Source organism: Leptodactylus fuscus, chromosome 8 (assembly GCF_031893055.1).
Source record: "Leptodactylus fuscus isolate aLepFus1 chromosome 8, aLepFus1.hap2, whole genome shotgun sequence".
NCBI lineage: Eukaryota > Metazoa > Chordata > Amphibia > Anura > Leptodactylidae > Leptodactylus > Leptodactylus fuscus.
In genome coordinates this window covers 13,718,058-13,741,686 of record NC_134272.1, presented here as the reverse complement: position 1 = coordinate 13,741,686, position 23,629 = coordinate 13,718,058, and the positions used below count along the sequence as shown (strand labels likewise).

Sequence of the window (23,629 nt, the reverse complement as noted above, 5' to 3'; positions counted from 1 at the left end):
GAGGCGGCACTGGAGAGAGTTCCCTCGCAGCATTGGGGCGGCTCCCAGTGCTGTTTGAGCGCCGAGGCCCGCCCTCAGTGCTGCGAGAGAGCTAATTTGCATACCAAGAGAAACCAGGATTGTAGGCGAACAGCGGCACGGAGAAGACGACGAAAGGTAGGAGAAGAATAGTCTTTCTTAAGGCTATTCCGACGTGGTATTTAGAAAAAATGTCATCTGAATGATAGGATCCCTTAAAGGGGTTGTCCAGGTTAATTTTTTATTTTTTTTTCAATTAGCCTGGGGTAGGTGAAAAAAAATAAACACAAATCCCCCATAACTGTCCCTGATGCTCTGGTGTCTCCCAGCGTGGTACAGTCCCGATACTCTGGTGTTTTCCTGCGGCGGAGGTCCCCGCCACACATGACCGCTGGAGACAGTCAGCAGCCTCATTGAAGGACTCCGGACATCACTACCTATTACGTCCCCAGTCCTTAGCTTAGGCTGCTGAGGTCAATCAGCAACCTAAAGAAAGGGACCCGGGACGTCAAAGCCATCGAGGACTTTTGCTGCAAGAAAACATCATAGAAGCAGGACCGGACCATGTTGTAAGGTTGAGCCGATCTTGAGATTTCAGGATCGATTTTAAAATCCAATTTCTGATCATTTTCCAGCCGATCCAGATCGTGAAATTTGCTCGATCTCCGATCGGAATGGGTCCACCTTCCCTGGTCTAAAATATATATATTTTTTTATATATAAAAATTCAGAGGGTAATCTAATGCCTTAATGAATTTAGCATTGTCAAGTGTGGCCACCTCTACAAAAGCAGAAGTTTCAGCAGTTTGCTGGTCTGCAGCATTCAGGCATGTGTTAAATGAAAGACATCAGCAATGATCTCAGAGAAGCAGTTGTTGACTCTTTTCTGTCTTCTTACTTTTAGGATGGGAGTCCCAACTGCTGGAAACGGGATTTCTGGCAATTTTCCTTTGCCCACTCTGGTCCCTGTCCCGCGTTCCAGAAAACACGCCGCCATCGGGCATTGTTATCTGGGCCCATCGCTGGCTTATCTTCAGGATCATGCTTGGAGCAGTAAGTAGAACTACCATCACTTTAATGTGACCATTTGATAATCTGGTGCCCCTTAAATATTCATTCCCTTCTTTTCAAGTAAACAGTGTATTGTTACAACATGCCATTACTTACATGATCCTTTGAGTCCAATACGATCCTTTAAAAGAAGGAAACCAACAAAGTAAACCAGTGCTGCCCCCCTTTATTATCAGGTTCACTGAGGTTGTCGGAGCTTGGACACCCATTAAGGTCAATTGACCTCTCCACAGAGACTGCAGGAATCCAGTGAGTACTGCAAGGGAATTTTAGAGAAAATCAAGGACAGCGCCGCATGTTGTATAGTGGCTGTGCTTGGTATTGCAGCTTGACCCCATTCACTTGAATGGTACTGAGCTCCAAACTTAAAACCCGGAAAACCCCTTTAATCAGGATGAAGGATTCTGGGTAACAATTAGTATTCGGTTCACCTGACTTGAGAACCTGCAGGAGCCCACGAGCGGTCATTGCGCCAGCACTTGGCATGGGGACAACCTCGGCACTTAGCGCGTATCTCAGCGTCTAGTGCGAGGCTTGTAATCCCACATGTTGTCCGTACGTGTTTTCACAAGATAAGAGGAGATTACCTTCTAACATAATAAAATGGAGGAATACTGAGGGTTTGTCCTCTGCTGCTTTCTTTGGCTGAGGATCGGTGCGTTATCTTGCTTTGCTGCTCCGGTATCAGGGCGCACAGATGTGTAATCCTATAGCTTTCTATAGGTGTAAAAGCAAAAGGTTGTAAAATGTGGCATTAAAGAGAAGCAGGGATCACAATGCAAACACAAGGCCCCCGCGCAGAACAAAGAGCCCACCAGTGCCCCTTATACCGTGATTGACAGCTCATGTACAGAATCGGAGAGTAACCCTTTATTGGTTTCGATCATTTAGACCTCCCTAATAAGACGTTAACTAAATGTTCGTGCCCTGTGATGAAGGGAATAAGCCCCTTACATAAGTAGTCACATCCTGACGCCATGGCCATTGAACAGGCAAAATATATATATCATGTAAAGAGAAGGCTTAACAGTAGTATCCAAATTCTGTTGTGTGTGCAAATATTACCGCCATATGGTATATAAATAATGCTACCATAGAGTGCTAAGATAACACTGCTAAATATCTCCCACACGTTACTGTATGTTAATGCCCAGATATCGAAACTCACTCTATCCAAATATAGACCCACACAAAACCGAAATAACTCATACAACACCCACGTATTACAGCTTGTCTATTCCGTATAATATTGCCAAATTGTTTTGCAATATTCCTCCTACATATTAACACCATATTTGCTTAAGGGGATCATGCCACAAAAAGTATATATCCTCTGCCCAATAATATACAGTATGCAGATAGTACTCCCCTACCAAGTCTATATAATACTGCCATAGAGCGCCCAAATAATGTGCAGTAAGAAAATGATACTCCTGTAAAGAGCCTATTTAATACATAAATAATGTACAGTATTAAATCATACTAAATAATAAAACTTCTATAATACTGCCACATAGTGTGTAATATTCTCCTAATACTCATTTATAGAGCTCACTGCCATATAGTGCCCATAATATGTAGTATTGAAATAATACTCCATTAAAAAGCCCACATAACACTGCTATATAGTGCTTATATAATATTCATTGTTTAAGTAATACTGCCATAAAGAAACCATATAATACTTCTATATAGAGTGCAAATAATATGCAGTGCTAAAATAATGCTCTCTTAAAGAATCCACATAATACTGCCATATAGTGTACAGATAATATGAGGTATATACGTAATACTCCCTTAAAGAGCCCACATAATACTGCCATATAGTGTACAGATAATGTGAGGTATATACGTAATACTCTCTTAAAGAATCCACATAATACTGCCATATAGTGTACAGATAATATGAGGTATATACGTAATACTCCCTTAAAGAGCCCACATAATACTGCCATATGGTGTACAAGTAATATGCTGCATTTATGTAATACTGCGCTATATGGTAGTATTATGTAACTTCTTTAAGGTAATAATATTTATATACTGCATGTTATTTGCACGCTATATGGCAGTATTATTTATTTCTACCTTAAAGAGCCCAGATAATACCACCATATAGTGTACAAATAACCTGCAGTATTTAATAATGCCCTTTATAGAACCCACACAATGCCGCCATATAGCAATGCTAAATACTAATGGATGGTTTTAGGTTGCAGACGGGGTTCCCGCCCTCAGGGGCCTTCTAGGCGTTGGGGCCCTTGTTTGCTGCCTCCTCCTTGTCAGTCTCTGTTTCACATTAGTGCCTTGTCTTCCCAGTCTATGCAGTAAGAGGCTGCGGGTCTGGGGTCTCGTGTCAGTGGACGGTGAGCCCCCGATGACAGGTTTGTGTGATGACGCTGAGTAGCGAGGGATGGGAAGAGCATTAACAGGCTGTATAATCCCCACGATTAGGGGCCCGTGATGGATGGCCGCGCTGTCACCAGGAGCCCGAACACTTGTATGTTTCCTTCTCACAGGGGATAATGATCCTGACAGGCGCTGTAACGTCTGCCTGATGCGTGAAAGCAAAGTTTCCTTCCAGGCTGGAGAGCACCTGTCCAGGGGTGGGGGGGCCGCGGACGGTTTATGATTTGTGCCCAGAGCCAGCTGAAGGGCTGACACATGACTCTGGGCTCTGCCCCCCTGACCAGTGCCGGCCGCCCTCAGGAAATTATACCGCAGTGCCCTTACATAATAACATAACAGGGGGCGGCATCACAAGGGATATTGGGAATTTAGTGCGGGGCCACATTATTATTATTATTATTATTATTATTTGAGTTGATGGTGACAGGTGTTTTATACAGGGGCCCTGCTATTGGCCCCTGTCATAGTGGACCTCTGCTCACTTCCCTGTCCCCATCCCTTCCTCCCCATCTCCTTGATCTGTTGCCTTCCACTTCCTCTTCTTGATAAGATTTTGGGGGTTTGCTTAAAGCTGAACCTCTGTATAATGATAAACACCTTGGCTGCTGCAGAACCTCTTGATAAAGAGAAAGGGCTACTCTGAGGTTGCAGATTGTTTGAACTGGAACAATTGTGAACATGATACAGACCTAAGCTGCTGCAGAACTTTATACTATATACCCAAGTACTGCAGCATCTTATAGTATACACCTCAGACGGTGCAGGACCTTATAGTATACACCTCAGACGGTGCAGGACCTTATAGTATACACCTCGGATGGTGCAGGACATTATAGTATACACCTCGGATGGTGCAGGACCTTATAGTATACACCTCAGATGGTGCAGGACCTTATAGTATACACCTCAGATGGTGCAGGACCTTATAGTATACACTTCGGATGGTGCAGGACATTATAGTATACACCTCGGATGGTGCAGGACCTTATAGTATACACCTCGGATGGTGCAGGACATTATAGGATACACCTCGGATGGTGCAGGACCTTATAGTATACACCTCGGATGGTGCAGGACATTATAGTATACACCTCAGACGGTGCAGGACCTTATAGTATACATCTCAGACGGTGCAGGACCTTATAGTATACACCTCGGATGGTGCAGGACATTATAGTATACACCTCGGATGGTGCAGGACCTTATAGTATACACCTCGGATGGTGCAGGACATTATAGTATACACCTCAGACGGTGCAGGACCTTATAGTATACATCTCAGACGGTGCAGGACCTTATAGTATACATCTCAGACGGTGCAGCATCTTATAGTATACACCTCAGACGGTGCAGGGCCTTATAGTATACACCTCAGACGGTGCAGGACCTTATAGTATACACCTCAGACGATGCAGGACCTTATAGTATACACCTCAGACGATGCAGGACCTTATAGTATACACCTCAGACGGTGCAGGACCTTATAGTATACACCTCAGACGATGCAGGACCTTATAGTATACACCTCAGACGATGCAGGACCTTATAGTATACACCTCAGACGGGGCAGGACCTTATAGTATACACCTCAGATGGTGCAGGATCTTATAGTATACACCTCAGATGGTGCAGGATTGTATAGTATACACCTCAGATGGTGCAGGATTGTATAGTATACACCTCAGATGGTGCAGGATCGTATAGTATATGCCTTAGATGGTGCAGGATCGTATAGTATACACCTCAGATGGTGCAGGATCGTATAGTATACACCTCAGATGATGCAGGACCTTATAGTATACACCTCAGATGGTGCAGGATCGTATAGTATACACCTCAGATGATGCAGGACCTTATAGTATACACCTCGGATGGTGCAGGACATTATAGTATACACCTCAGACGGTGCAGGACCTTATAGTATACACCTCAGACGGCGCAGGACCTTATAGTATACATCTCAGACGGTGCAGGACCTTATAGTATACACCTCAGACGGTGCAGGGCCTTATAGTATACACCTCAGACGGTGCAGGACCTTATAGTATACACCTCAGACGATGCAGGACCTTATAGTATACACCTCAGACGATGCAGGGCCTTATAGTATACACCTCAGACGGTGCAGGACCTTATAGTATACACCTCAGACGATGCAGGACCTTATAGTATACACCTCAGACGATGCAGGACCTTATAGTATACACCTCAGACGGGGCAGGACCTTATAGTATACACCTCAGATGGTGCAGGATCTTATAGTATACACCTCAGATGGTGTAGGATCGTATAGTATACGCCTCAGATGGTGCAGGATTGTATAGTATACACCTCAGATGGTGCAGGATCGTATAGTATATGCCTTAGATGGTGCAGGATCGTATAGTATACACCTCAGATGGTGCAGGATCGTATAGTATACACCTCAGATGATGCAGGACCTTATAGTATACACCTCAGATGGTGCAGGATCGTATAGTATATGCCTTAGATGGTGCAGGATCGTATAGTATACGCCTCAGATGGTGCAGGATCGTATAGTATACACCTCAGATGATGCAGGACCTTATAGTATACACGTCAGATGGTGCAGGATCGTATAGTATACGCCTCAGATGGTGCAGGATCATATAGTATACACCTCAGATGGTGCAGGATCGTATAGTATACACCTCAGATGGCGCAGGACCTTATAGTATACACCTCAGATGGTGCAGGATCGTATAGTATACACCTCAGATGGTGCAGGATCGTATAGTACACATACCAAGTACTGCAGCATGTTATATATAATACACACCTCAACCTGGGCCCCAAAACTTGCAAGTCACCTGTAATAGTCTTACAATTCACAGTAGGAGCGATGTGCAGCAGAAGATCTGACTAGAGCAATGGCTTTACTGTATACATCTAAGACACATGAGTGACTACAAGTGTTGCTCTACTTTGCCAGGATCCTGAACGGCAGATCTAATAACTGTGCCTGTGGTAGTACTGCACTGCGGCATCATTAATAACCAGGCCGCTGGAATCTGGAACCCTCAGGGACATTCTCTATTGGAGCAATAGTAGCTGTCCTATATAAATGTCACCCAGCTTTCCCAGAATCAGATAGAATTCACAACTGGCTTAATGACTTGAGGTCGATTCAAGGACCTACTGGGGATTCTTGGGTGGAAATGCTTCTTAAGGCAAAGTTCCTGTGATTATTCCTGGTTTTGCAGACATCCAGGGCTAAACTCCTCCAGACCTCCGCTCCCAGTGATGACGTCATTGCTTCATTTTTTTTTTCCTCTGAGAAATTTCTGATAGTTGAACCTAACAAAATTTTGCATCTTGCACCAGTGACCTGCAGCGCGGCGCTGGATCTGACCTGACACTTGTGCCTATTCCAGCTCATAAACAGTTAAATGGCTCTATATATTTAAAGCTAGCACAGCAGGGGGATTAGCACAGGATGCAGAGGGGTGCAGCAGTCACCGCACAGGGCAAGGGGCTTACTGGGGGTGAGCAGGTCACAGTACAGGGTGTGAGGGGAGCCGGGGCCCTGATTGACAGCAGCAGAGTAAGCAGCAGGTTGCAAATTGTCAAGGAAATGGAGGGAAGAGGGTGAGTTATGAGGCCTGATGTTACGGCATTAACCCTCTGTGCTCGCTATGGCTGACAGATATACAGATCTGCATCAAGAAGATTGCAGCGGTCTTACTGTAAAGTAGTCATCTCCAACATCCTGGGAGTTGTAGTATTGCCAAGACTAGAAGGGTGCAGGCTACACTGTGTGACATGCCATTCTAACTCCCTGAAATCAGGTGCGTTCAGTTTACCTGTGCTTAATACCTCCCCCTACAGGACGATCCGATAGGATAGGTCATCAGTTGAAGATTTATGGGGTCCAATATTTGGGACCCCTGTGGATCACTTGTTGGAAATGGCAGCAAGTGAATGGGCTGCGCTGCGATACCAAGCACAACCGCAACACTTGGTAAGTGCTGGAGACTGCAGCAGTCACGCACTTGAGGGTAAAATAGTGCGGACTCTGGAGCGACTCCCTGCCGAATTCACACAGAATCCGCGCAAATTCTGTGCAGGATTGGCGCAAGAATCTGCGCGGTTAAAAAAAACCCTCCCCATAGAACTCTATGGAGAGGCTTTTTTTTTACCGTGCTGATTCTGGTGCCAATCCTGCACGGAATTCACGCGGCGTCGTGCCAGAATCCGTGCCATTTTCCTCCGTGTGAATGCACCCTAACATAGCTACTTGGTCGGGGGCCTGGTTGTTGGTCCCCTGCCCATCATTAATTGATGACCTATTCTAGGGATCAATCCTCCATTTAGAAGTCCCTGAAAAAACCCATTAATAAGTATTGTAATATTATTTACGCTGGCTCATTTCTGTGAAATCCTGTGATAAATTGCTCCGTCTGTTTCTCTATTGACAGCTGTGTACACCCCTATGGACTGGAGTACGGGCTCTTCTATAATAGAAGAAAGCTGAGGCTGGGGGTCACATCATACAGTGTATCAGGGAATTATAAACCCTAGAACATTGATCCTCGGCTTTCATAGGACACCAAGATCGCCGTTTTACTTACGTTATTGCCTGAGATATAACCAGTTGGAACCGCAGTCAGGCGTTTTTATATACAGTATGATCTTGGTGTCATATGCAAGCTGGGAGTCTCATCTTTCATATGACACCAAAACCGCTGTTCTATATTATATAATGCCTGTACGAAGCCCCCAGCCTCACCTGTATGCCAGTGACAAGCGGCGTACAGATAATAGAGACATATGCAGAGAGGGGATTTCAGTGCGGGATTTCTCAGAAATGAGCCAAAATTCAATAATAAAATACATTATAACATTTATTATTGACAGATCTGCTGCAAGTTTTTGGCAAGGTTGGGTGCCCTTTAAGAAGTTCCCAGAACACAAACCACTATATCAAGAGGGGAGGGGCTGCTGTGAGAGTTCAGCTCTGAAGCCTGAAGTAGATGTCATCTGGTCATGACGCCACGGGGTTACAGTGAATTTTGTATTGCAGGTTCACTTTTGGCAGCCTGTAGTTTGTCGATGCATCCAGGACACACTGGCGCCTCCACGTCCTGACAGGTCCTGCAGGGGGCAGTAGTGACGTGCAGTCACTTCAAGGCCTTCCCACCCTAACATTGCATTAGGGAATTGCTAGATATGCATTTCCCCTGAACGTCGCCTCCAAATTGCGTCTCCCCCTTCAACCCAATGCCGCCCGGTACTGCAAGGGTCAAGCCCAGGCCGAGATTTTCCTCTCTTATTTTACCGTAACCAACCCAGAAAAGAGTCTGAGAAATAACAGGATGTGATGGTAAACCTCAGACCACACTCTAAATCTTATCTCTCCCTGGCAGCGGGACACAACCTCCCTGCCCATCTCATTGGCTCAGCCTTCATCTGATTTCCCTGCGGTTTATTTGCTGTGGTTTTTCTCCCTTTTTTTTTTCTGCTATGCCTTGGCCGAAGGCATTATTTTTTTGCAAAACTGTCCTCCTTTCACAAAGCATTTCCTCATTTTTATCTGCAGCCAATGCCAGCGATGACATACACGGGCCCTTGCCCTTAATTGGAGCAAACTAGGCAGAAACAGCAAAAAAAAAAAAAAAATGCCAGTCTTGGGGGGAGAATAGCTTCTATGTTGTGCAAAGTAAAGCCGGCCATTGCTTCTTGAAAAATGATCTGTCAAGAGGCTGATAGTGAACACCCCGGGGTGACCCCATTGTAGGTTATGCTGAATGAGCATATAAAACCTGGAAGGTCAGAAAGAAGGGCAGGCGGCTGACAGGAACCTCTAGTATTACTGATCTGATGTATGGGAAGGACTAGAGAACGTGCCAAGAAATATCAGTTCCTCTTCTTCATCTCAGAAAGTGGTGTTGTCCTGCAGCCCTTATGGCAGTATATGTCTGATAATGTATGGAGGCTGGTATATTCATTACATATCCTGCACTAATCCTGACCTACATCCTGTATTATACTCCAGAGCTGCGCTCACTATTCTGCTGGTGCAGTCACTATGTACATACATTACATTACTTATCCTGTATTATACTCCAGAGCTGCGCTCACTATTCTGCTGGTGCAGTCACTATGTACATACATTACATTACTTATCCTGTATTATACTCCAGAGCTGCACTCACTATTCTGCTGGTACAGTCACTGTGTACATACATTACATTACTTATCATGTACTGATCCTGACTTACATCCTGTATTATACTCCAGAGCTGCGCTCACTATTCTGCTGGTGCACTCACTGTGTACATACATTACATTACTTATCCTGTATTATACTCCAGAGCTGCGCTCACTATTCTGCTGGTGCAGTCACTGTGTACATACATTACATTACTTATCCTGTATTATACACCAGAGCTGCGCTCGCTATTCTGCTGGTACAGTCACTGTGTACATACATTACATTACTTATCCTGTATTATACTACAGAGCTGCGCTCGCTATTCTGCTGGTAAAGTCACTGTGTACATACATTACATTACTTATCCTGTATTATACTCCAGAGCTGCGCTCACTATTCTGCTGGTGCACTCACTGTGTACATACATTACATTACTTATCCTGTATTATACTCCAGGGCTGCGCTCACTATTCTGCTGGTACAGTCAGTGTGTACATACATTACATTACTTATCCTGTATTATACTCCAGAGCTGCGCTCACTATTCTGCTGGTGCACTCACTGTGTACATACATTACATTACTTATCCTGTATTATACTCCAGAGCTGCGCTCACTATTCTGCTGCTACAGTCACTGTGTACATACATTACATTACTTATCCTGTATTATACTCCAGAGCTGCGCTCGCTATTCTGCTGGTACAGTCACTGTGTACATACGTTACATTACTTATCCTGTATTATACTCCAGAGCTGCACTCACTATTCTGCTGGTGCAGTCACTGTGTACATACATTACATTACTTATCCTGTATTATACACCAGAGCTGCGCTCGCTATTCTGCTGGTACAGTCACTGTGTACATACGTTACATTACTTATCCTGTATTATACTCCAGAGCTGCGCTCGCTATTCTGCTGGTACAGTCACTGTGTACATACGTTACATTACTTATCCTGTATTATACTCCAGAGCTGCACTCACTATTCTGCTGGTGCAGTCACTGTGTACATATATTACATTACTTATCCTGTATTATACTCCAGAGCTGCACTCACTGTTCTGCTGGTACAGTCACTGTGTACATACATTACATTACTTATCCTGTATTATACTCCAGAGCTGCGCTCACTATTCTGCTGGTACAGTCACTGTGTACATACATTACATTACTTATCCTGTATTATACTCCAGAGCTGCGCTCACTATTCTGCTGGTACAGTCACTGTGTACATACATTACATTACTTATCCTGTATTATACTCCAGAGCTGCGCTCACTATTCTGCTGGTACAGTCACTGTGTACATACATTACATTACTTATCCTGTATTATACTCCAGAGCTGCGCTCACTATTCTGCTGGTGCACTCACTGTGTACATACATTACATTACTTATCCTGTATTATACTCCAGGGCTGCGCTCACTATTCTGCTGGTACAGTCAGTGTGTACATACATTACATTACTTATCCTGCATTATACTCCAGAGCTGCGCTCACTATTCTGCTGGTGCACTCACTGTGTACATACATTACATTACTTATCCTGTATTATACTCCAGAGCTGCGCTCACTATTCTGCTGCTACAGTCACTGTGTACATACATTACATTACTTATCCTGTATTTTACTCCAGAGCTGCGCTCGCTATTCTGCTGGTACAGTCACTGTGTACATACGTTACATTACTTATCCTGTATTATACTCCAGAGCTGCGCTCACTATTCTGCTGGTGCAGTCTCTGTGTACATACATTACATTACTTATCCTGTATTATACTCCAGAGCTGCGCTCACTATTCTGCTAGTACAGTCACTGTGTACATACATTACATTACTTATCCTGTATTATACTCCAGAGCTGCGCTCACTATTCTGCTGGTACAGTCACTCTGTACATACATTACATTACTTATCCTGTATTATACTCCAGAGCTGCGCTCACTATTCTGCTGGTACAGTCACTGTGTACATACATTACATTACTTATCCTGTAATATACTCCAGAGCTGCGCTCACTATTCTGCTGGTACAGTCTCTGTGTACATACATTACATTACTTATCCTGTATTATACTCCAGAGCTGCGCTCACTATTCTGCTGGTACAGTCACTGTGTACATACATTACATTACTTATCCTGAGTTACATCCTGTATTTTATAAGACTACAAGTAAATGTCTTGAGGTTTTTTTCTTATTCTCGGCCCGATTGATGTTAATGAATTCAGGTGTCTATAGAATTAAGCACAGGACCCCCAGGTGCTCGGCGGCGGCAGTGAACGTGTTAAGCTCATCACCGGTGACACGCTCCTGCTCCTGCTCCTCCGTCCTCTCGCTCGCTACATCTCAGAAGTCTTTGGTCCTCGCTGTTTATTATTGTTGGAAGAACAAACAAGACGGAGATTAAGTCAAGATCCCCATACAAAGTAAGCCTTATTCCTACGGTAAACGGTGCCGCCAGCTGATGTGCCAGCCGTGCTCCTGAGCTGGCGTCAAGGCGCCCCGAAGCGTAACGTGGCGTACAGATATCCCATCAGCTTCTAATCTCCTTCATCTTGCTAAATGATCCGGGCCCATATTGTTAATGTGTCCACAAGTATAAAGGCGATAGCATTAAAGGGGTTCTCTACTGACATGTAGTCTTAGGAAATCTCATGCAGGCGGAGATGGGGATGGGATGGCCCCTGCCCATCTCTACTGGCAGCACGGTGTAAATCTGGCGCCAAAGTAAACACTGCCCAAGACGCAATGGAAATGCAGGGCAGGGTAACGCCAACAAGGAGCGGTCACCAAAAACCCAACTCCCTCGTGCCAAAGTTTTGTCCAGGGTCTCCCCTAACTCTTATGCAGGGTCTATAGACGTTACGATCGACTGGATTGGTCATTGACTTCCAATTCCTGACAGCGCTCCTGCCTAGCCCCTTGGGTAATATGCCTGGTACTTGTAGCGACGTGAACGTTCCTGGGAGAGTCTTACAATTTACAGAGGTCGGGGGAAAATTCTTCAGTCTGAACTTGGATTTTTAGCAAATAATGGACAAGTCTACGAAAAAACCTTCTGAGCCTCAAGAAGAGGAGCCAAAGGCAAACTGCAGATAAGTGACTAAAGATCAGAGAAATCAATTACTAAAGAGTCAAGTCTGGGAAGCCTAGAGGAGAAGGGGGGGAGCGCAGCTGGGAAGAGGTCAAAGGTTGGCACATTATAGACACCACTTTCCCCCAAAACATTCCCATGAAGCCCCGATGCCCTGCTGAGCTGCCCTGTATGAGTAATGGCCGAGCCGCACATGAAAGATGTCTTTCTTCACTAATGTAATAAAGCTAATTAGTATGAGCGCAAGAAAACCATCAACGAGGACATGATGGGGGGAACTGGGGGAGCCACCGACTGCGGGACTGGGGGGCGGGAGGTCAGGCCGCATTTAGGATGAAACAGTCCAGCAGGACAGAAACTGAGAATTAATATTCCCAAAACCTATCCAACTAGTTATAGACAAATGTGGGGTTTATATAGACGGGAAATTCACTGGTCCTAATAACAGTCCGAGTGCCTCAAAATCCTGGGGAGGAGGTGTAAGGGGCAAGGAGGGTTTAACGGTCGTGGCCTCGACAATTGGCACCATACATTGATGTCGGTGTGGTATGTCCAGATATCCTTGGGTGTTATTCACATCTGCATCTTGGCTTACAATGGAAATCATGATGTTAGGTCAGTTCTATCCAAGGAGGTAACTAACAAGATGGCGGATATAGCAGCGGATATGGGGCCGTATACCTGAAGGGCAACCCACAGTCACACAAGGGATACAGTGATACCAATGGGGGGGGGGGGGGTAAGATAAACTGAAAGCAGCCATAATACCAAGTGCTCTATTGTAATATCACAGGTTACCTCTGTACTGTGACATCACTGTGTGTATTATCCCTGTACTGTGACATCACTGTGTGTATTATCTCTATACAGTGACATCACTGTGTGTATTATCCTGTACTGTGACATCACTGTGTGTATTATCTCTGTACTGTGACATCACTGTGTGTATTATCCCTGTACTGTGACATCACTGTGTGTATTATCCCTGTACTGTGACATCACTGTGTGTATTATCCTGTACTGTGACATCACTGTGTGTATTATCTCTGTACTGTGACATCACTGTGTGTATTATCCCTGTACTGTGACATCACTGTGTGTATTATCCCTGTACTGTGACATCACTGTGTGTATTATCCCTGTACTGTGACATCACTGTGTGTATTATTCCTGTACTGTGACATCACTGTGTGTATTATCCCTGTACTGTGACATCACTGTGTGTATTATCCTGTACTGTGACATCACTGTGTGTATTATCTCTGTACTGTGACATCACTGTGTGTATTATCCTGTACTGTGACATCACTGTGTGTATTATCCTGTACTGTGACATCACTGTGTGTATTATCCTGTACTGTGACATCACTGTGTGTATTATCCTGTACTGTGACATCACTGTGTGTATTATCCCTGTACTGTGACATCACTGTGTGTATTATCCCTGTACTGTGACATCACTGTGTGTATTATCCTGTACTGTGACATCACTGTGTGTATTATCCTGTACTGTGACATCACTGTGTGTATTATCTCTGTACTGTGACATCACTGTGTGTATTATCTCTGTACTGTGACATCACTGTGTGTATTATCCCTGTACTGTGACATCACTGTGTGTATTATCCCTGTACTGTGACATCACTGTGTGTATTATCCCTGTACTGTGACATCACTGTGTGTATTATCCCTGTACTGTGACATCACTGTGTGTATTATCCCTGTACTGTGACATCACTGTGTGTATTATCCTGTACTGTGACATCACTGTGTGTATTATCCTGTACTGTGACATCACTGTGTGTATTATCTCTGTACTGTGACATCACTGTGTGTATTATCTCTGTACTGTGACATCACTGTGTGTATTATCCCTGTACTGTGACATCACTGTGTGTATTATCCCTGTACTGTGACATCACTGTGTGTATTATCCCTGTACTGTGACATCACTGTGTGTATTATCCCTGCACTGTGACATCACTGTGTGTATTATCCCTGTACTGTGACATCACTGTGTATTATCTCTGTACTGTGACATCACTGTGTGTATTATCCCTGTACTGTGACATCACTGTGTGTATTATCCCTGTACTGTGACATCACTGTGTGTATTATTCCTGTACTGTGACATCACTGTGTGTATTATCCCTGTACTGTGACATCACTGTGTGTATTATCCTGTACTGTGACATCACTGTGTGTATTATCTCTGTACTGTGACATCACTGTGTGTATTATCCTGTACTGTGACATCACTGTGTGTATTATCCCTGTACTGTGACATCACTGTGTGTATTATCCCTGTACTGTGACATCACTGTGTGTATTATCCTGTACTGTGACATCACTGTGTGTATTATCCTGTACTGTGACATCACTGTGTGTATTATCTCTGTACTGTGACATCACTGTGTGTATTATCTCTGTACTGTGACATCACTGTGTGTATTATCCCTGTACTGTGACATCACTGTGTGTATTATCCCTGCACTGTGACATCACTGTGTGTATTATCCCTGTACTGTGACATCACTGTGTATTATCTCTGTACTGTGACATCACTGTGTGTATTATCTCTGTACTGTGACATCACTGTGTGTATTATCCCTGTACTGTGACATCACTGTGTATTATCCCTGTACTGTGACATCACTGTGTGTATTATCTCTGTACTGTGACATCACTGTGTGTATTATCTCTGTACTGTGACATCACTGTGTATTATCCCTGTACTGTGACATCACTGTCTGTATTATCCCTGTACTGTGACATCACTGTGTGTATTATCCCTGCACTGTGACATCACTGTGTGTATTATCTCTGTACTGTGACATCACTGTCTGTATTATCCCTGTACTGTGACATCACTGTGTGTATTATCTCTGTACTGTGACATCACTGTGTGTATTATCCTGTACTGTGACATCACTGTGCGTATTATCCCTGTACTGTGACATCACTGTGCGTATTGTCCCTGTACTGTGACATCACTGTGTATTATCCCTGTACTGTGACATCACTGTGTGTATTATCTCTGTACTGTGACATCACTGTGTGTATTATCTCTGTACTGTGACATCACTGTGTATTATCTCTGTACTGTGACATCACTGTGTGTATTATCCCTGTACTGTGACATCACTGTGTGTATTATCCCTGTACTGTGACATCACTGTGTATTATCTCTGTACTGTGACATCACTGTGTGTATTATCTCTGTACTGTGACATCACTGTGTGTATTATCTCTGTACTGTGACATCACTGTGTGTATTATCTCTGTACTGTGACATCACTGTGTGTATTATCTCTGTACTGTGACATCACTGTGTGTATTATCTCTGTACTGTGACATCACTGTGTGTATTATCCCTGTACTGTGACATCACTGTGTGTATTATCCCTGTACTGTGACATCACTGTGTGTATTATCCCTGTACTGTGACATCACTGTATTATCCCTGTACTGTGACATCACTGTGTGTATTATCTCTGTACTGTGACATCACTGTGTGTATTATCCCTGTACTGTGACATCACTGTGTATTATCCCTGTACTGTGACATCACTGTGTATTATCCCTGTGCTGGCTTTCCTCTGACCAGGTGTGATAACAATAGCTCGTCCTCCTTATGGCAGACCTGATGTTGATACGACGTCTTCTCTGCTCACTGCTTCATATTGTAGGAAACTTTCACTGTCAGACAAGTTCCTCTTTAAGGAAAAAAAAAACTTTTTTGTTGTCTTTTCCCTTCTGTGCTTTTTAAAGGGGTTCTCCGGAATTAGGCAAATCCTACAAAATATTTATATATCTATAATATTTAACCCTTATATAACATATGATGTAAGCTACAGGACTATTACAGAGGATCTGTCACCAAATACAAAATCCTAAATGCCTTGTGTCTCATTGTATACTGGCCGGCCCAGTATCTTTTTCTTTTTAAAATCTGTCCACCCCTACAAAAGCTATGGCCCCGAGAAGATTAGATATAAGCTAGCTCTGATTCTCCATGTGGGCGGAACCTTTTATTTTGTGAAAGAAAAACATAAGGTTACCACCCACTTGTCGAATATGAGCTATAACCTTCCAGGGTCATATCTCTTTCAAGGTATATAACTCAGGATCAGTACAGGATAAGTAATGTATGTACACAGTGACTGCACCAGCAGAATAGTGAGTGCAGCTCTGGAGTATAATACAGGATAAGTAATGTAATGTATGTACACAGTGACTGCACCAGCAGAATAGTGAGTGCAGCTCTGGAGTATAATACAGGATAAGTAATGTAATGTATGTACACAGTGACTGCACCAGCAGAATAGTGAGTGCAGCTCTGGAGTATAATACAGGATAAGTAATGTAATGTATGTACACAGTGACTGCACCAGCAGAATAGTGAGTGCAGCTCTGGAGTATAATACAGGATAAGTAATGTAATGTATGTACACAGTGACTGTACTAGCAGAATAGTGAGTGCAGCTCTGGAGTATAATACAGGATAAGTAATGTAATGTATGTACACAGTGACTGTACCAGCAGAATAGTGAGCGCAGCTCTGGAGTATAATACAGGATAAGTAATGTAATGTATGTACACAGTGACTGTACCAGCAGAATAGCGAGCGCAGCTCTGGAGTATAATACAAGATAAGTAATGTAATGTATGTACACAGTGACTGCACCAGCAGAATAGTGAGCGCAGCTCTGGAGTATAATACAGGATAAGTAATGTAATGTATGTACACAGTGACTGCACCAGCAGAATGTTGAGCGCAGCTCTGGAGTATAATACAGGATAAGTAATGTAATGTATGTACACAGTGACTGCACCAACAGTATAGTGAGCGCAGCTCTGGAGTATAATACAGGATAAGTAATGTAATGTATGTACACAGTGACTGTACCAGCAGAATAGTGAGCGCAACTCTGGAGTATAATACAGGATAAGTAATGTAATGAATGTACACAGTGACTGTACCAGCAGAATAGTGAGCGCAGCTCTGGAGTATAATACAGGATAAGTAATGTAATGTATGTACACAGTGATTGTACCAGCAGAATAGTGAGCGCAACTCTGGAGTATAATACAGGATAAGTAATGTAATGTATGTACACAGTGACTGTACCAGCAGAATAGTGAGCGCAGCTCTGGAGTATAATACAGGATAAGTAATGTAATGTATGTACACAGTGACTGTACCAGCAGAATAGTGAGCGCAGCTCTGGATACAGTATGGAGATTACACTTTATATTGCTGTCTGCCATGAATTCACAGCCTATCCCTAAATCACCATCTTTCTTACCTTTGTGACTAAGACTCCATCCTTGTTTTCTCTGAGGTTCTGTTCATTCGCTCTCATACTTTGGCTGTATCAGACATCCTTGATCCTCCGTCTATTCCCTATACCATTAACCATTGTGCTTCCCAGCAGTCCTATTGTCCTAGCAGTCCTAGAGTTTCCTATAAGAGAAGACAATAATCTGACCGTGTAGATTTTTTCCCGTCTGATCCTATTGATTCCTATTGATATGCGGTGTCTGGGTGTCTGGCAGACGCTTTATCCCATGCCCCATGTTTGGCTCATTTAATAGTATTAGGCCTAGTCAGTGTCTGATCCTGGACTTCGGGGTGTCAGGAGTCCGGTGTTATCATTATCAATGTGCCATGATAGAGACATCAGCACTGAATTGTGGAATGTCAGGACTCTGCAAGGGATGACCCCACAAAGCTTAATCTTTATAATACCGAGGGATTAAAATGGAAAAAGAATTTAGAAAATCTTCCTGGACCTTGCGCCCACGGAGCTGACACTCTGATGCCTGGACATGACGCCGGGGGCACTATCTGGCGATCCCTGCCACTTTCCCAAGCTTATATCAATGGAATTTTTACAGGCGTAGCTGTGGGTCATCTAACTTCTCTGGTGTTCTCCCTCACCATTGGCTTGTCCGCGCCATCTCGCCCCCTCCCCATCCAAATTCACTTTGGGCTAAGAAGGGCTGAAAGCCGGCTTTGTTCCCCTGACACCGCAGAGAGAGAAAAAAAAATCCATGGAAAATCTGACATCTGCATTGTCGAGAAGAAATCAATAGATGAGGAGAATCTGGTCGTCCCCCACTTGTGAAGGAATCTGCCTGCTCGTCATATCAGCTTAGAGCCTGACTGACATTTCAATTACTCCGCATTTTACTCCAGTTTGCAGACCCTTGGTTTTGCAGATTTGCGGGTTCTTTTAAAGGGACGGTGCCAAAGGGCAATGGAAAAATATTCGGCAGGGAATGACCGCGGCGGGTAATGTATGAAATGTATCGCTTTGGTCTGTCGTACTGAAGAATACATTGCCTAGGACCTGTCCTGAGGATCGCGGGTGTCCTATTTGGCGGCTGATTCAAGTATAATAGTAATTTAAAGGGATTGTCCAAGACCCAAGGCTAATGGATGCTGTTGACCTGTCCTTAGGATTGATTATCAGATTTGGGTAGGCCGTCACTCCGACCCTGCACTGATCATCTGACAATGTGTATGGCTAGAAGTTGTCAATTGAATGGGAACAAAGCAACAGTGCCCCCAAAAAGTGTAGACGTAGGGGACTACTTCGATCCATATACCTTGTATACTGCTTCCATCATCCGTATCTACTGGTCAGTGTGGGGTCCGGTCGTTGGATCCCTACTGATCTTTGTTTGGATCATTTATCAGTATCCATTACCCATAGGTCTCGGACGCCCCCTTTAAAGGGGTACTCTCGACACTATATAGGCAATAACAGGTGGGTTGTCCGGTCATTAGAGGCCCAAACTATCATACGGGCAGTAATTGTGGGGTGGGGTGTACTCCATACTTTATTGATGGTGGTAATAAAGCAGGGGGGCGTTAATGCCAAGCACGGCGCCCAGAGCACAGTTTAAAGCTGCCAGACCCCATTGCGAAATGCGCAATGGGCCCCCTACCTATCTTGTGGTATATTTTATGTTGCATAGGAGCCTTTGGGGCCCCCCTCAGGGTTCAGGGCCCGGTAGCAGCTTCTTCCTCTGCATGCCCTATAGCAGGGGTAGGGAACGTACGGCTCTCCAGCTGTTGCAAAACTACAACTCCCAGCATGCAGCATTACTCTGCTGTTCTTGGAACTCCAATGGAAGTGATTGGAGCATGATGGGAGTTGTAGTTTCACAGCAACTGGAGAGCCGTACGTTCCCTACCCCTGCCCTATAGTGACACCGCTGACAGCACTGTACATATTGTAGGGGCTGTGATCAGTATTGCAGCTCAGCCCCTTTCACTTGAATAGGGCTGAGCTGCTACTTTACTATGTGACCGGTGAACGTGATGTCATCAGGGTAAGAGACTGCAGCACTTGTGAAAGCCATGGCCTCTTTAAAAAGCTGATCTGTGTCAGAAGGATAAGGATAGGTCGTTACAATGTGCAGGACAAGGGAAAACCCCTTTAATTTGAGTTAAAAAAAACTTGCCTCCAAGTTTATGTTTTAGACATTTTTGGGGGTAGGAAACTGGTGTGGCAAAAAGGGAGTCTATGACCACTCCAGCATATCACCCCATCCCCAAAGATAAATTGGGTCACCTGACTCAAACTGTTTTCCCCTTGTGAATCACTCTCTCCATTGCCGCGATATCGCTGTTTTTGACGATATGCAAATGAGGTCTTGGAACAACGAGGGTGTTTTTATCGCTTATGAGTTCATTTGCATATTGACAAAAACAGCGATATTGCGGCAATGGAGAGAGCGATTCACAAGGGGAAAGCAGTTTAATTCAGTTGACGCTAACCTATCTATCTGCAGGGCTGGGGTGATATGCAGGGTCTGGTGACAGTAACCTATCTATCTGCAGGGCTGGGGTGATATGCTGGGTCTGGTGACAGTAACCTATCTATCTGCAGGGCTGGGGTGATATGCTGGTTCTGGTGACAGTAACCTATCTATCTGCAGGGCTGGGGTGATATGCTGGTTCTGGTGACAGTAACCTATCTATCTGCAGGGCTGGGGTGATATGCTGGTTCTGGTGACAGTAACCTATCTATCTGCAGGGCTGGGGTGATATGCTGGTTCTGGTGACACTAACCTATCTATCTGCAGGGCTGGGGTGATATGCTGGTTCTGGTGACAGTAACCTATCTATCTGCAGGGCTGGGATGATATGCTGGTTCTGGTGACACTAACCTATCTATCTGCAGGGCTGGGGGGATATGCTGGTTCTGGTGACAGTAACCTATCTATCTGCAGGGCTGGGGTGATATGCTGGTTCTGGTGACAGTAACCTATCTATCTGCAGGGCTGGGGTGATATGCTGGTTCTGGTGACACTAACCTATCTATCTGCAGGGCTGGGGTGATATGCTGGTTCTGGTGACACTAACCTATCTATCTGCAGGGCTGGGGTGATATGCTGGTTCTGGTGACACTAACCTATCTATCTGCAGGGCTGGGGTGATATGCTGGTTCTGGTGACACTAACCTATCTATCTGCAGGGCTGGGGGGATATGCTGGTTCTGGTGACAGTAACCTATCTATCTGCAGGGCTGGGGTGATATGCTGGTTCTGGTGACACTAACCTATCTATCTGCAGGGCTGGGGTGATATGCTGGGTCTGGTAACAGTAACCTATCTATCTGCAGGCTGGGGTGATATGCTGGGTCTGGTGACAGTAACCTATCTATCTGCAGGCTGGGGTGATATGCTGGTTCTGGTGACACACTCCCTTTAAGAGTTGCCTAAGTTTAGGTGCACTGTAACCCAGAATAGATGGTATAAAGTTATTCAGACATGTCTATAGACGCATCAGACATATCACTTTGATAAATCTGGCACATCTTTAGCCTTTCTGCTCAGTCTTCACTATCTTGGAACTGTTTAGTAAATTTGGCCTGAAGACTGAATATTTTTGAGGTATTTTTCTTTTTTTTCTTTGGATCTGACCCCATTACAGGTGGAGATGTCTAGAGGGGAGAATATAATCTGGGTTGAGGGTCTTGGGAATGTCGGCCGATGGGAACCTTTAATTCAGTCCAGGTTCTTTTGTCCTAAAAGTGTCTGTGGTGCCCCGGCGGGGGCTGACACTGGTGGGACTGACCTCCCTGGTGGGAATCTCTGCGCCAGAGGCTCAGCAGCAGATTTTCCATAAATTGGGTTACGGGATGGGTTTTGTGGTCTTCAGGAGGGGAAAGGTCAAGTCCTAATCCAGTTAGGGCACCTGTTTCCTGCTCTTTATCTAATTTCGCTTCATCTCCAGAGAACTTCTTTTTAAAGTTATTTGGGAAATTTCATGAGAAAGGCCTCTTAAAGGGGTCATACCTAGGCCTTGTCCGGATGAATCCAGATATATAGTGGATTGGAAGGCACATCTGTCCATACGGCCGAATAATTGTTGCACCCCTGGATATAGCTATGGAGTAGTATCACACCAAGTGCCTATAAGGGGTATATGGATGACTTAGAGCAGGAAAGACGGACTCCAACTCTGAAGGATTCTGTACAATCAGACATTATGGAGTTGCCCATTCATTTGAAGTTCTTTCATGTAATACCACATTTCTCCTGTAGTGGCCACTGCAGGCAGATTGAGCCGCAGCATGAAGCTTTTCTTGATGATCATGGATGATCGTAGCATCGTTCCTCGGAACGGATACGACCAAGAGATCAATCACTATCACAGCTGGTACTATTATCACTAGTATTATATATTAGGTGTAGGCATCATGGCAATAGCAGAGGGACACACAATATGGTCTCCATTACAGGATTTACCACCCAGCTTTTCTAGAGTCCTGAATGACAGATATTCCTGGTTATGTTATGATAAAAATATTGCTACTGCACAACTAGGCAGATCTGCCTGGAGTACGAAAACATGGCTGCTTTCCCAATACAGCGCCACACCCGTCTGCAGGTTGTGAATGGTATTACAACTGAACCCCGTTAATATCAATGGACCTGAGCTGCAATACCAAACACAACCTATGGACAGGGGTGGAGCTGTTGTGGTAATCATGCAGCCATGTCTTAAAGGGATAGCCCTTCGAGGATAGCTTACTGAGCAGTGGGGTCTGACTGCTAGGACCCCCACCGATCAAGAGAACTGAGATAAATTCACCCTATTTTGAGTGGGGTGGTTGGTCGGAAATGCAGGTAAGCAGGAAGCACCCCAGGTCTTATGATAACGGGGGGACAGTGATTAGACCTCCACCGATCAACAACATACCTCCTATATAAGACTGCAAAGGGGTTGTACCAAGTTATGATTGAATAGGGGGGTCCTACTGTATCCAATCAGTGATTCGGCATGGGGTCTGCTTGGCCTGCTGCTCCATCGGGACTGGAGAATTGGAGCCCCATTCTTGTGATTGATGGGGGTCCCAGTCTTGGACCCCCAACAATCATGTTATCCCCTACCCTGTCAATAGGGGATGACTATAACTTAGTAAAAACCCTTTATTTTATTAAGAAAACTTTTCGACATGGACCGATAATCCAGAATATAGTGTTACGTCCCATTGTTCCCAGAGTTCTTATTTTTTGGAATAATCCCAAATATGGACTCCCCCTTTAATAAAGCTTCTGCCACAAATCTCAGCCAGAATACACAAGAGCCTCTCTGGCTTCTTGTAAAAGCCGCTTTGTGAAGTAGCCGCAGATAAGGATCAGCAGGACCGGCCGGGCCCTACAGCTGGACTCTGTATTGGAGCCATATCACCCATATGACAGGTCCGGGCCCATGTGTGACCACTCTGTAATGAGCCTGCCCGCTGCTGCCCCCTCTCTTTGGGGCGCTGCTATCTGTGGGACCGAGTCTAGAATTGACTTCAGATTAGAAGCTCCAGATTATTACAGGCCGTCT

At 44.5% G+C, this 23,629-nt stretch overlaps 1 protein-coding gene across 1 annotated transcript in view; it reads left to right on the top strand.

The window, feature by feature from the left end:
- Nucleotides 1-23,629, top strand: part of LMF1 (lipase maturation factor 1) — a 164,861-nt gene that overhangs the window by 50,474 nt on the left and 90,758 nt on the right. The window contains exon 4 of the mRNA XM_075285204.1: nt 923-1,071. Coding sequence (XP_075141305.1) covers nt 923-1,071 — 149 coding nt within the window. The remainder of the gene's footprint in view (nt 1-922; nt 1,072-23,629) is intronic.